Source organism: Hemiscyllium ocellatum, chromosome 11, assembly GCF_020745735.1.
Source record: "Hemiscyllium ocellatum isolate sHemOce1 chromosome 11, sHemOce1.pat.X.cur, whole genome shotgun sequence".
Taxonomy (NCBI): domain Eukaryota; kingdom Metazoa; phylum Chordata; class Chondrichthyes; order Orectolobiformes; family Hemiscylliidae; genus Hemiscyllium; species Hemiscyllium ocellatum.
Window position 1 is genome coordinate 17,258,426 of NC_083411.1, and position 15,269 is coordinate 17,273,694.

The 15,269-nt window shown below is 38.9% G+C and overlaps 1 protein-coding gene across 2 annotated transcripts in view; it reads left to right on the forward strand.

Annotated features, from left to right (window-relative positions):
• The window catches only part of si:rp71-46j2.7 (sorting nexin-25), a 67,635-nt gene extending 55,130 nt beyond the window's left edge, over positions 1-12,505 (forward strand). For both annotated transcript variants that reach the window (XM_060832429.1, XM_060832431.1), the window contains exons 13-16: positions 2,262-2,328; positions 4,863-5,044; positions 7,804-7,901; positions 9,075-12,505. In XM_060832429.1, the coding sequence (XP_060688412.1) occupies positions 2,262-2,328; positions 4,863-5,044; positions 7,804-7,901; positions 9,075-9,194 (467 nt within the window). In that variant the 3' untranslated portion in view covers positions 9,195-12,505. The remainder of the gene's footprint in view (positions 1-2,261; positions 2,329-4,862; positions 5,045-7,803; positions 7,902-9,074) is intronic.
• The last annotated feature ends 2,764 nt before the right edge of the window (positions 12,506-15,269 follow it).

Here is a 15,269-nt window from a genome sequence, read left to right on the forward strand (position 1 = left end):
AGTTGGAGAGCTAATAATGGAGAACACAGAAATGACAGGGTCTCTAATTGAATATTTTGCTTCAACTTTTGTCGTGGAGGACACTAAGACTATCCTAATTTTACAATGTAATGTAAGGTTATAAAACAGGAGAAACTTAGAACAATCGTCATCGCTTGAGAAAAAGTATTAAGCAAACTATTGGGACTGAAAGCAGATAAATCCCCACAGCCTGATGGCCCAAATCCCATGGTTGTAAAGGAACTGGCAGCTGTGAAGATGATTGCATTGGTTATGATATTCCAAAATTCCCTGGACGCAGGCAAGGTTATAGTGGATTGGAAAAAGGCTACTAAAACACACTTATTCAAAATGGGAGGGAGGCAGAAAGTAGGAAATTACAGACCAGTTAGCTTAAAATGCATCATTAGGAATTTGTTGGAATCTGCTAGAACATAGAACATTACAGTGCAGTACAGGCACTTTGACCCGTGGAACCAATCTGAAGCCCGTCTAGCCTGCGCTATTCCATTCTCATCATATGCCTATCCAAAGACCATTTAAATGCTCTTAAAGCTGGCAAGTCTACTACTATTGCAGGCAGTGCATTCCATGCCCCTACTACTCTGTCCTATATCTATCACCCCTCAACTTAAAGCTAGCCATTGCCATCAGAGGAAAAAGACACCCACTGTCCAACATATCTAACCCTCTGATTATCTTATTATATCAATTAAGTCACCTCTCAACCTTCTTCTCTCTAACAAAAACAGCCTCAAGTCCCTCAGCCTTTCCTTGGAAGACCTTCCCTCCACACCGGGCAATATCCTAGTAAATCACCTCTGAACCCTTTCCAAAGCGTCCACATCCTTCCTGTAATGCGGTGACCAGAACTGTACGTTGTAAAGGAAGTAATGACAAGATGTTTCAAAAGTCAGAATGCAATTCATCAGAGTCAGTGGATTTATAAAGAATACATTGTATTTGACTAATTTGCTAGCATTCTTTGAAGATGTAACAAACAATATAGGAATTGAGGATTCTAGTAGATGTAGTAAATCTGGACTTCCAGAAGGCATTTGATAAGGCACCACACAAAAGGTGGTGTCACATAGGCTTAGGGATAGTTATTAACTTGGATAGAGGATTGGCTAACCAACAGGAAGCAGAGAGTGGAAATAAATGTGTCTTTTTCTGGTAGGCAGGATGCCACAGGAGTCAGTCCTTTTGCCCCAACTATTTATAATCTATACTCAAAACTTAGATGTGGGAATGGAAACTACTATGGCTGAATTCAGAGATGACACTAAAATATGTGAGGAAGTAAGTTGCAATGAGGAAATAAGGATGTAATAAATAAATATGGATTGCTTAGGTGATTGAGTAAGTGTTAGGTTATCCATTTTGGTCCTAGGAGTAGAAAGGCAACTTCCCATCTAAATGGAGAGAAAGTTCAGAGTTCTTCAATGCAGAGGGACCTGGGTGTCTTTGAGCATGAATCATAGGAAACTAGTGTTTAGGTAGAACAGGTAATGGGAAAGCAAATAGAATTTCAGTATTTATTGCTAAAGGAGTAGAGTTTAAATGTAGGGAAATGTTACTAGTGAGAGCACAATTATGGTCTCCTTATTTGCAGAGGGATGTAGTTACGTTGGAGGCAGTTCTGAGGAGATTCTCTAGATTGATTCCAGAGTTTGCGTCATGAAAAGAGATTGAGCAGTTTAGGCCTATACTCCCTGGAGTTTAGCAAACTGAAAGGAGATCTAATTGGAGTGTGTAAGATGCTAAAGGGGATTAACAATGTAGACATGGAAAGGCTGTTTCCTCTATAGACAATCTAGAATGACAGGTCATAGTTTTAGGATAAGGGATGGCAGATTTAAAACAGAAATGAAATTACTTCATTGAAAGGATCATGAATCTGTGAATCTCCATTACCCCGCATTCGTTTTAGTTATATATGACACATGAACCTTGTTAATTTGTTTAAGACAGGAAAAAAAGTTTCCGGCAATATTTGGTGTGGAATGCACTGCCTTAAGGGGTGGTGGCAGGAGATACATCAGTAACTACAGATGAGAAATGGATATTTACTTGAAAAAGAAAAGCTTGAAAGACTTTTGCAGAATAACTGGGATTAAGACTAAATTCTTAACTGTTTCAAAGTGTTTTGTTTGTGCAATTGGTTTTGTACAATTTTATAATTAAATACGCTTCATGTTATCATCCTGTCTATAATGTACAACTGTCATTTTAGTGGTATATGTATCTTTTTGTTACAGATGATTATTTTCTCAACAAATTATTTCTGAGAGTTGCATTAAATTTTGTCCGGACATGCAAAAGGAAGTAAGTGGCTTATAATTTCACAATTTAAAACATTGGCTAATGGTAGGTTCTGTCAGCACTGACATCATAAATGCAAATTTGACTGCATTCTGGAGAGCAGGACAATCTTAACCTACAAACAGCTCATCCCTGCTTCTTATTAATTAGCAAGTAGTTTACTTAATTTACCTCCCATTGTTTACCATCCCTCATCAGTGTCGTTACTCCAGCTTCCATTTTAACTGAAGGTCAAAAAGTCACATTACATCAGGTTTTGTTCAACAGGTTTATTTGAAAACACTAGCTTTCGGAGCACTGCTCCTACAGTTGCTTCAAGTTGGCGTGTGAGTTTTGACCTTGTCCAAGCCAGTTCAACACCGGCACCTCCAAATCATGACACTTTTAGCTGAAGGCAGAGAAGTTAAGGCTAGGATGGTTGCTTATTGAGCTGGTATTAAGAGGAAGCCACATTATAGCTGGTACCCATCGTGAACCATGCTATGACTGGTCAGAAGGTCAAGTCCCAGTGTGATTGATGGGGTAGATGAAGGAAGCAAGAGATTTACATGGAACAGAAACAAAAGCATGAACATGGCCTGTTTCTATGTAAAATCTAGCGTCTGACTGGACCTGTATGTTGTGTGTACCAGAGTTACAATGGGTAGTGCCTGGTTTGCTAGGAAGGCATCCAATATTAATTCCACATTCACTTACCTGTTCATTACAGTGATATTTTATCACAATAGCTGAAGGTACAAGTTGATGATGTGGCAATCTTGGAAACTAGACATCTGGGACCTGAGTGAGCTAGGTATGTAATTGTATCCTCTTAAGCAATCAGGTTATAGATATTTTTAATCAGCCTATTCAGGAATGTTACAACACATCTCTTGAGCCAGCGCAGCTTGAATCCAGACCTTCATGGCCTGGAGATAGGGACACTACCACTGTGCCACAATCAGATTGTAGGAATATCAAGTTAACAACCTGGGCGCTGAGAAAAGCGTGAATTCAATATTGTCAGGAACAAAGGGAAAATAGAGAGGAAAAGGACGTTTGATTAAGCCTGAAAATAAGCACAGAAAGAAAAACGTTTTTAAATATGTCAGAATTTCATACTTTTCCAATTCCTAACAATTAAAACCAGAAGACTGAGAAACAATTGTTAATTTCAATGTGAGATCTTCATTGGCAGAAACCAAAATTCAGACCTGTTTTAGGATTTCTGACAGCCATTCTTGACATAATTAAATATGTATGAATTTTAATTGACTCCAAAAGAGGCTCTTACCGTCACTTCAGACCAGCTAAAGCCTTCTATGATGTTACTTTGTACAAAAATGCGAGATTATATCATTCGGTGTGGCATAGCGCAAGATGCCATTTTTGAAAAACTAATGATGGAAGAAAGCATCTTGGACATTAATTCTGGGTTTCCCTGTTTCATCGTGTATCTTTCCATAGTGTGTAGCACAGGCCCTATAAATATCAGCAAAGGTTATTAGCTTTGTGGCTATTTTGACAGCAGCTTATGGCCCGTGATGTTTGTGTTTGCAAATCTTTGAATGATGTGAGTTATGGGAAACCACAACTTCTGAACAAGCAGAAAGGGAAATCAAAGGCACATTTTTTTTTTACATTAAGTTGCAGAAGAATAAGTTCAAGCTATGGCTTTGGAAAATGCAAAATTGCTTTTGACTTTGAAATTTATCTAACTAATTCTGTTTTCAAATAGAAGTAGATTGTCCTATAAAAGTGAATTGACAATTTGAATTCCATACCAAAAGAAGTTGAAGTATTGAAAATGAAGATCTATTCTAATATTGATGGTTTGTATTTGACTAACTTAAATTTTTTGATTTGATTTATTATTTTCATGTACCAAGGTACAGTGAAAAGTTTTGTTTTGCGTACCATACAGGCAGATCATACCATACAAAGTGCAAGAACAAGAAATATAATGTTACACCTGTACAGAAGGTGCACAAAGAGTGAGATCAACATTAAATTTAAAATTTGAGAGGTCCATTCAGAACAACGGAGAAGAAGCAGTTCTTGAATCTATTTTAACATAACATCAATGTGCATAGAAATTCCTTCAATAATTGAAATAATTGAACTTAAATGTTTTTAATTTGTTCAAACTAAAAAAAAAAGTGTGTTTGGTTTTAAAATAAAATCAATATTTTTGACTTTTTAAGAAAGATACATTGGGAATTTGAGTAGTGTAGTTTAAATGTAAATACAAGGTTTATGTTAAGTTGTTGCACTTCAGTACCCTGGTTATGCAAAATTATCTGTTTCCCAATGTGTGGAAGCTCTAAAATAGAGCAGATTTAATCTCTGAATCCTAAAAACAATTTAATGTAAGGACAAAAGCTAGTTAAAAGTTTCAAAATATGTAAACCCCTGCACATATATGAAAACTGGAAAAATGTCCTCTATATAGTCATCCAATGTGTCTGTTCTTTTGTTGATTAAACTATATTGATGATCTAGTTTTAGCTCTGGCCTCTTACTCACTTTTCGATGCATCAATTATGTTTCCTTTGTAGATATATTCAGAAAAGGCTGGACCAGTTCTTCAGTAAGGAACAGATGATTCTGTATGTGGACTGTCTCAGAGAGACATTGTGGCCCAATGGAAAACCTGCGGGGCCACCTCCAGAAAGATCCCTTGAAGAGAAAACCTCTGCTAAAGAAAGAGCTGAGGAACTACTACAGGAGAAAGTTTCAGGTAAATGTTTGTAACTCTGAATTGTATTTTCATGCCTTTTATTCCCTGTAAACTTTACTTAAATGTTCCTATACACAATCTAATCTTGACCAGGAGAGGTGATTCTTGAATATTATACGAAGATTAGACCGATCTTGCTATTAAATCAAATCATGGCTTCAGATTCTCCTCTTGTTTGGTTGTCTCCTGCACTGATTATGACTTGGTGGATGTGGGAAGAGAATTTCCTCTTGTTGGTCAACCCAGAACTAGAGAGCACTGTTTTTAAAATTAGGGGTCATCATTTTAGGACAGAGATGATAATCTTTATTTCTCTAAGAGTTGTGCGCCTTTGGAATTCTCTGCACCAGAAAGTGGTGAGGTGGAGCTGTTGAATACTTTTAAGTTAAAATTCACACAACACTAGTTTGTTGTGCAACAGGTTTATTTGGAAGAATAAGCTTTCAGAGCGCTGCTTATTCATCAGGTGACAAATAATAGGAAGGATTGAAAGTACACAGAGAGCTGAACGTTGAGAGAAAGCAAAACTTGTGCTCTCCAGTGTGTTATTATAAAGCTGATCAATTTATCGCCAGCTAGTCCTTTCAGGCAGTGAATAAATGAGCTGCCTGGCTGTTCTGATGGGCTAGAATTAAAAGTCTCAATGATACTACTTTTTTTTCTACTAACCTGGAAACTAAGTAGCAAAGAACATTGGATTTTTATTTCTGCAGTCCAAGTATAAATGCAGCTCAAACAGGTGGGACAGAGGTCTCCCAACCATAAGGGGAATGTGGGCATATTGAATTCCTATTTAGTTCTGCGCTGTGAGCATGCTATCATTACATAACATTTGCAAACAGCCCATTTGGTCTAACCAGCTACAAATGGGTGCAAGAATTGCAATCTCGCTCAGCATGATCAAGATCCATTCTCCTGAAGGTTTAGTGCTGAGATCCATTAGTTAGGGTAGCTTGGAGAGAATTTGCTGGCTGTTGCCCAGAGTGTTGGATGTTGCCAATGAACAAGTCTTATTAGTGGGAAAGAACAATTCTCTGAAGTCAGACAAAATTCCCAACCTTGCAGTGTCCCCATTTATCAGAACCGTTTTTGCAACCACCCTCTTGCCAAAAGTACCACCTACTGGTAAAATACCTGTGATAGCAAGACCATACAGAAAATACCTTTAAAATAGTACCAGGTGATTGAATAGGGTTAGCTCAGTTGGCTGGATGGATGGTTTGCAACTGCAAAATAATGCCAACTGTGTGGGATCAAGTCAGCTGAGGTCACCATGAAGATCCCATCTTCTCAACCTCTCCCCTCACCTGAGGCGCAGTGACCACCCCCCCCCCCCCCTTCCCTCAGGTTAATCTCTCCACCAGTCATCTCACTGTCTCTACTGAGAGAGCAGCCCTATGGTCCTCTGGGACTATGGTGTTTACCTTTTACGTGACATAAATCTGCATTTTGACCACTGCAAAGGCAAATATTTGCTTGATGGAGAGTTTAGCTGTTTCGGAAGACTCTAACTGCAGCATTGTTTCCAGATACACCGGACCAAGTCCTGACAGGATAGGAGTGGTGGTGTTGGTGAGAGGAAAGGGCTAAGGGGTAGAGTTTAGTCCACTTCCCCCTGCAGGTTCAGTAGTTCAGTTCCTAATCTTAGGTGGTTGTGGGGGTGAGGACATTTATGGTGGGGCCTTGAGGGACTGTGGGAAAGCATTTGCCTACACCCTAAAGTTGTCGATGCCCCCCTTCAACTGTCTCATTTCATAGAATTATAGAATCCCTACAGTATGGAAACAGGCCATTTGGCCCAACAAGTCCACACCGACCCTCCGAAGAGTATCCCATCAAGACACATTCCCCTACCCTATTACTTTACATTTACCCTGACTAATACACCAAACCTACACATCCCTGAACACTATGGGCAATTTAGCATGGCCAATTCACCTAATCTGCACATCTTTGGACTGTGGGAGGAAACTGGAGCACCCGGAGGAAACCCACGCAGACATAGGGAGAATGCACAAACTTCACATAGATTGTCCCCCAAGGCTGGAATTGAACCCTGGGTCCCTGGTGCTGTGAGGTCCCACTGAACTACCGTACCACCCTGTCATTCCCTGAGGAGCCTGCCAGCAAGTCTTAAATCAGAGGTTGCCTGTCTCATTAAAACAATTAATTGACAAAACCATCTCTTAGAGATGAGTTGGCTCCCCACTTGTTGTCCCATCGTTGTTAAACATGAAAATGGGTCAACTGGTCGTGGATTGGAGTAAATTTTGGGAATTTGAAGGTCTAGCAAGAATGCTCAATTTCAAACAATCACGGTAATTTATACTACAGGAGAAAAGGTTGCTGATTGGTTAGCAAGTTATCTCTGGCTGAGGTGTTGCCATTGGAGTTATCAGTATTGCTGATGAGTACAAAATGAGAAGCTTCCACACACAGCAGAAGCTGTATTCAGGTTCTGCCATCCAGGTGAATGATTTTTAAAGTCTAGCATTTATTGAGGAATAAGATTCAGCCCACACTGTCAATTTACAGTACACTTTACTATTTATTTACACGGCTCCCTCTCAGCAATAGACTTATTGTGTGGCCTTGACTGTGTCCATTCAGTTGCTAAAGTGTTTTCATGGGTTATAATACATGGAGAAAGTGATTTTCATATTATCTTAATCAAAAAAGAAGATTTGATGTCTGTGACCTTTTGTTCTTATAAACTTTAAGATAGCAAGTAAAAACTGACCTTTTTTGTTTAATTTCAGATTTAAAAATGCCTTCAGCTTTTTTTCCTTTTAAAGAAATTGTGCAACGTTTGTTACCCATATTTCAAGATGTGGAAACTAATAAGAGACTTGTATATGTAAGTACCACAAAATGGTTTATAAGGTCTTTTACAACACAGAGGGCTGGAATATATACTCCCCTTCCAGAGGATTTGAAGGTTGGGAAAAGGAACTCATAAAATCCAGTGGGCGGCCTATCTTCTCGTCCTGATTTGTCTGAAACTTTCAGTGAGGGCGTTGATGCTCCCACTAGAGCTGTCACCCTGCCCATCCCCAAGCCCTTGCAAGTATTGAGGCTCTTAAATAGCCAATAGCCAATTTGTTTTTTTTTTTATTCATCCATACATCTGATGTAGCATTTATTGTCCATCTCTAATGGCCCAGGGGACGGTTAAGAGTCAACTACATTGCTGTGGGTCTGGAGTTGCACGTAGGCCAGACTAGGATACAAGGCAGTTTCCTTTCCTAAAGCACATTAGTGAACTAGGTGGGTTGTTCCCAGTCACCAGACTTGTTTTTTTATTGAATTCAAGTTTCACAATCTGCCATGGTGGCATTTGTACCTATTTTCCCAGAGCATTAGCCAGGGTTTATGGATTACCAGTCCAGTGACATTATCACTATGCTCCCAGCTCTCCCTGTTATTAATGGTCACCGAGCCTTATCCTACCAGTAGCATTTTACCCATGTAACAGGAAAAGCGCATGTCATGCAGTATGTCTGAGGCTGTGTGGGTTGGTGACAGGCAAAGGAAATGAATTTGCTGAGTTCCTCGCTGGCTGGCTGTTAACAAGCTGATTGCTTTGGCAAATGGGGATGATGAGTCAGTCACCATTGATCTCGTCGCCCTACATTTAGGCTGGAAAATGTAAAATGACAGAATTATTATGGCCCATCATGTCTGCAGTGGCTTTCTGAGCATTTTGACTTTGTGTCAAACTCTTGCTTTTTCTCCCATAACCCTGCACATTTGGTTTTAGTTTTATCTTGGCCTGGGTGCGATAGGTTAACCTGGAGGTGCATTTATTAATTGCACTGCCTTAACATTTCTTCCACTCTTATTTCTAGAAAAGTCTTATGAAGTTGCTTTGAATACTGGGTCTTGTTTACAAATGTTTGTCAGTCCTGGGGAACACTCTTTGTTAAGATACTTTTAATTAGAATGCTTCAGTTAAATAAGGGGACATTCATTCATTCTGCCGTAAGGATGTTAGTTAATCAGATAGTTTTCCTCATTTGTTTTTACACAGAACATGCTGAAGTTTTTGTTGTCTGAAATCACAACTGGGGCAAAGGAGTCTTGGAAACCTGATGTGATACCTTGTTCGAGAAGATTAAATGACAATGAGCTAAATGATAAACCACTGTGAGAGCAACCAAATTGGAAAAAAAAAATTGCCTTGAAACAAATGATGATATTCATAAACAATTGAAAATGTTAGGGGGATGCTGTTCTTCTGCAGACTACAGAGGTTCCCCCCAACTCATTTGACCGCTTGACAATGAAATGACAATGAAATGTTTTATAGATATTTTCTAATCAATCTGTTTATGGATATTAGAACACAGCTCTGGAGCAGGTGCTACTTGAGCCCAGGCCTCCTGGCTCAGAGATAGGGATACTACACAAGTCCATGAAATGCTTTCCATGCTGGTAGGATTGGCAATGCTTATTCATCAATGAATCCACTTCTGTGCCAGATATTGAAACATGTATCTTCCAGGTTTTTTTTAATACTTCAGGATTAATGACCACTTGTGACTTAGTACTGTTTGCTCTACATTGGCAGACAATCCACAAACACTTTAAACATAGTGTTTACACAAAGTATTGAGTTATTTCTAAGGCATGTTTTCAAGTCAGTTAAGCAGCATGGTGGCTCAGTGGTTAGCACTGCTGCCTCACAGCACCAGGGTCCTAGGTTCAATTCCAGCCTCGGGCGACTGTCTGTATGGAGTTTGCACATTCTCCCCGTGTCTGTATGAGTTTCCTCTGGGTGCTCTGTTTTCCTCCCGCAGTCCAAAGATGTGCAGGTCAGGTGAATTGGCCATGTTAAATTACCCATAGTGTTAGGTGCATTAATCAGAGGGGGTGAATTGCTCTTCGGAGGGTCAGTGTGGATGTTTTGGGCTGAAGGGCCTGTTTCCACACTGTAGGTAATCTAATCTAAGAACATTCTGAACCACTCCTTTCCACCATGTGTACAAAGAATACCGTCTGCCTCTGATTGTTACTCTGTGGAAATTTCTTTTGATGCGCTGAAAATGTCTCTTCATGGAGACATGTGTCTGATCCAATGTCACTATGTCTTTGACCAAAGTTGTAAATCAGAATGTAATTTCATTGATTTGCTTCCTGTACTTAATGTTTTTCTGAGACATTTTACTCCTTTACAAGCACTGTATTGAAGTATATTTTTTGTGAACAGATTCATAATCCTTAGTTTATTTTTAAGAGTCAACAAAATTTTATAGAATTTGATTCCTATAGATGATGTATGAGGAGCTCCATGTTTAGAATCGTTGGAGTTAGTAGATCACTAGACTGGGGCAGGAAGGGATAGCGTACACAAAAATAGAAATTCAGCAGCTAATAGAGTTAAAGGGGGACAGAATGGTAAAAAGACAAAATTTGAATGGACATCACATTTAGAACAAAATAAATGAACCAGCAGCATAGATAGAGGTAATGGGTATGATCTTATAGCCACAATGGAGATATGATTATGCTAGGAGATCAACCAGGAACTAAATATTCAGGGCCATGTGACTGTTTGAAAGGAAAGACAGGAAGGTATAGATGATGGGATAGCTTTGTAAGCGTGGGATGGAATAAATATGATAGCAAGAGATGATCTTGCATTGAAAGATGTAAATGTGTGGAGATAATAAATAAGAGGAAGAAGACGTTGGTGGGAGTAATCTATGGGCCTCCGAGCAGTAGCTACACTGCAACACAGAATAAATCTGGAGATAATGAGGGCATGTCAGAAGGGGGTCATTGTGCATCAATCACAAAAAGCTAGCATCTAAGTTCAGTAGGTAATTAGGAAGGTAAATGGGATGTGAGCCTTTCATTCAAAGGGAATGGAACACAAAAATAGGGAGGTCACTAAAAGGTACTAAATTGACTACGCCTAGAATATTGTGAATAGTTTGGTCCCCATATCTAAGGAAAAATATATTGGCATTGAAGACAATGCAGAGCGGGTTCACTTGGTCAATGTCTGCTACGCAGAGCTTTTCTTGAGAGGTTGAGTAAGTCAGGCTTGTACCCATTGGAATTTAGAAGAGAGAGAAGTAACCTTATTGAAACAAACAACTTCTTAGGGGGCTGAGGGAAGATTGGTTCCCTCAGTATAAGAGTCTAGAATGAGAGGCCATTCTCAAAGTAAGAGATTGCCTGTTTAAGACATAGCTGAGGAGGTATTTCTTTAAGGGTGATGAATCTGTGGGATTCTTTACTGCAGACAGTTATTGAGGCTGGATCATTAATTATATTCAAGACTGAGATAGAGACTTTTTTAATAAATAAGGGAATCAAAGGGAAAATGCAGGAAAGTAAAGTTGAGAATTATTAGAAACAAAAGCAGAAGTGGCTGGAAAAGCTCAACAGGTCTGGCAGCATCTGTGAATAGAGATCAGAGTTAATGTTTCGGGTATGGTGACCCTTCCTCAGAACAGTTTTTATTGAGGATTATTAGGTTAGCCGTGATTTCATTGAACAACAGAGCAGACTCAATGGGCTGAATGGCCTACTTCAGCTTCTATGTCTTATGGTATAAATAGAATATTTCAAGTGGATTAACATTTTAGGAGAGATGTGTTCCTCTGTTATGTATTGTCAGTCCTGGAAATTGAATATTGTCTGCTGGTCAGAACCTTTTATCAAGCGTCAGGTATTTTGCCACAAATACCAAGAATACTGAAGAAACTCAACGTCTGGAGAAACTTGTCAGTTCTGCAGAGTTTCTGCCGCATTCTATGTTTGCTTCAGATTCCCAGGATCCACAATATTCAGAAACTTTGAACTTATTGACTGCAATTTTATGTGTAATATTTTAAAGGTATTTGGGTGTACTTCAACATTTGAACTTGTAAGTGTACTTTTCAAATGTATTCCTTAGCCTATTTTAAGTTTCAGTTTAGTTCAATGATAGATCACTTGCCTCCTGGATTCATACCTCAGTCCATGGATTTGAGCACATTATCCAGACTGGTGCTACTGCAGTTACTTAGGGAGTGCTGCCTTATCAGAGGTGCTGTCTGATATATGCAATGTTGAATGAGATCCTGTCTGGCTCTTCGATGGACACAAAAGGTTTCTTGATGCTTTTTCAAAAGAGCAAAGTAGTGCCTGAGACCTACAACCAGCAATACAGTGAAGAGCTGACAAGAACATTAACTTATTACTATGCACAAGTTGATTCCTGCATTTCCCTCAGCTGGGATTATATTTCAAAATGAATGAATTGGTTGTAATTCGCATTGAGATATCCTGAACACACACAAGGTCCTATATAAGTACAAGTCACTTATTTAAATTCAACAGTGTGCTGAGTGACTAAATTTTAATTGAACACATTGGGACTAGAGATGTCAACTTTCAGATATTGTATTACTGCACTTTCTGAATATATACATAAATAAACCAAACATTGTTGTAAATCGTACTCTTAAACAAAAAATGTAACTGTGATTTATTAAAGAGGACTCGCTTGTTTACAAATAAGTGGTCACTGTGTCCTATCCGTTATTCTCACTAAAATGTTTACTTTTATTGTTCACAAATGGGAATCTGCATGTTGCTGCTGGCCAGGATTTATTGTCCATCTTTAGTTGCTGTTGAGAAAGTGAATGGCTCCTTGTACTACTGAGGTTTGTTTACTCTAGGGACACCCACAGTGTTATTGGGGAATGATTTTCAAGATCTTGACCCAGATTTTTGATGCTGAAGGGACAGCGATATATTCCCAAGTCTGGATGGTGAGTGGCTTGGAGGGAACTTGTAGGTGCCAATGTTCCCATGTATTTGCCGTCCATGATTTCTTTAAGCTGCATGGCTCTCACTGATCGGGAGAGGGTTTAAAGAAAGGATCAGCCTCTTCTTTTAGCAGAAAAGTGCAGCCAAATCATTGTGGAAATTATTGTGAAGTGTCATTTTTGAAAGTAAGGCTTTCTATAATACATGTTTTAATAGACTTGAATTAAATAACTAAGCTATTGCATAATGAAATTTTAGCTGTCTCAAAGTATACTGATTCACAATACCACATGGTTTGAAATGAAAATCCCCTCCACTGCTAATATTATTTACTTAGAAGCATAGTTTTGTAGAGACCAAAAAAGTGACTGGGAATTGAGAGTATAAGAGTCTGTAATTGTTATTGCTTTGTTTATCTTGGTAAAATTTGCAATGTTCACTTGCCAATCATTTTGGGGTCACAAATGATGAATGCGTGGGAAAACAATGTAATAGTGCACTCAGAAATGTGATGAGCATCACATTTCTTAGATCAGTAGAACCTCAAAATTTGACACTAAACCCTGAAAATCTGCAAGTGAAAGCTAGTCTCAGGGATGATCACAAACTTAATATCAACAGTCATCCAAACACATCGGTTCATTAATGCCCAGCGGAGAAGGAAGTTTGTCATCCTTACCCAATCTGAAAATAATTGGGTTGTTTCTTGCTGTCTAAAATGGCAGAGCAAGCCATTCCGTTCAAAAGTATTTCAGGATGGGGATCACATGATGACCTTGTCAGAAAAGCCCAGTGTCATCCCACTAAGGTTGGCTCAAGGTGTAGGTAACAATTTCTGCTTTGCCAGTGACGCCACCTCCAGACACAACTTTTAAAAAGAATCACACAATTTTGGGATTTGTGCTTTTGTTCTTTGGTTGTGAGCATTGCTGGCAATGTTAATTTAACTTCTCACCCCTGATTGCCTAAGTGCTCTGTCCCTTATTTTTTAAATATATCACCAAAAATATAGAACAAAATGTCAGGTGGAGGGGAATAAGTAAGTTTGAGCAGAGTGGTTGACAGTAATGAAGGTACAAAAATAGAAGATATCTTTAAGGTTCTTGCTACACCAGCCATTTCAGTTTGTTATATGAAAATAAGTAAATGAGCAGCACAGAATATTCCAATTAGTATTTATTTTTCAAGAAATAGTTAATTAAATTTGTGTTGCTCAAGATAAAATGTGTCTCTATTTTGGGGGTAATGAAAATGTTCATTTGGCTACCTAATTATTTATCTAAATATCATACTTATTGATGTCTAAACATTGTGGGTGTGTCGTATTACAGGACTCATAACCCAGGGGTCTGGTCTCTGGTTTCTTCTCTCAGTCCAAAGATATGCAGGTTAAGTGGATTAGCCATGCTAAATTGCCCCATAGTGTCCAGAAATGTGCAGGCTAGGTGGTTTAGCCATAGTACGTACAGAGTTAGGATCTGGGTGGGTTTGATGGACTGAATGGCATGCTTCTGTGCGGTAGGGATTCAATGATTCTATGATCCAAAAGTGTGTGTCAAAATCTCATCATAGCAATTGAGGAATGCAAATTCAGATAATTAACATAAATCTGGAATAAAATGCTAATATAAGGAATCCATCCCTTTGGAGATGGAAATGACCCTCATGTCACTCCATTGCATTCAGGAAGGTCACTCACTGTCCTTTTCTCAAGGACATTTAGTGATGGGATGCTGGTAGATACAAAAACAAAGAGCTGGAAATACATAGAAGCGCTGGCAGCATCTGGGAAGAGTGAAGCAAAAGTTAATGTTTGAGTTGAATAAGACTTTTCTTCAGACCTGAAAATGGGAGAAATGTGACCTATTCCACTCCCAAAACATCTGTCTCTAATTTTTAGATCATGCTGCTCAGTCCTAAACTCCCAAAGGAAATAGTTACAGTGGAAATATTCTTTCTCCACCCACCCTCTCTGATCCCCCTAAAATCTTGAAAACCTAAATTAAATCACTCCTAACCTAGTAATTGGTAACAAAGAAAACCCATGTTTGTCTAATCAGTCTCATAATGTGAGCCTTAGAATTCCGGTGATAATCTGGAAAGACTATATTTCCACTTCCCACAAGGTCAATATATCCTTCCTGAGGTGTGGTGCCCAGACTGTTCAAAGAATCCAAAGTTTTGTATATTTGGAGTATATTTTCTACCTCTTTATTTCTGTCCCTTAGATAGAAAGGCCTTCATTCCATTAACCTTTAAGTGGTTTTTTTTGTATCTAATCATGACTCTTTGTAATTTAGTGCCACCCCCACTGACGCTCAGTGGTAGCACTGCTGCCTTCACAACACCAGGGACTTTGCTTCGATTCCAGCCTTGGACAATGGTCTGTGTGGAGTTTGCACATTCTCCTTGTATCTGTGAGGGTTTCTTCTGAATGCTCCGGTTTTCTCCCACAGTCCAA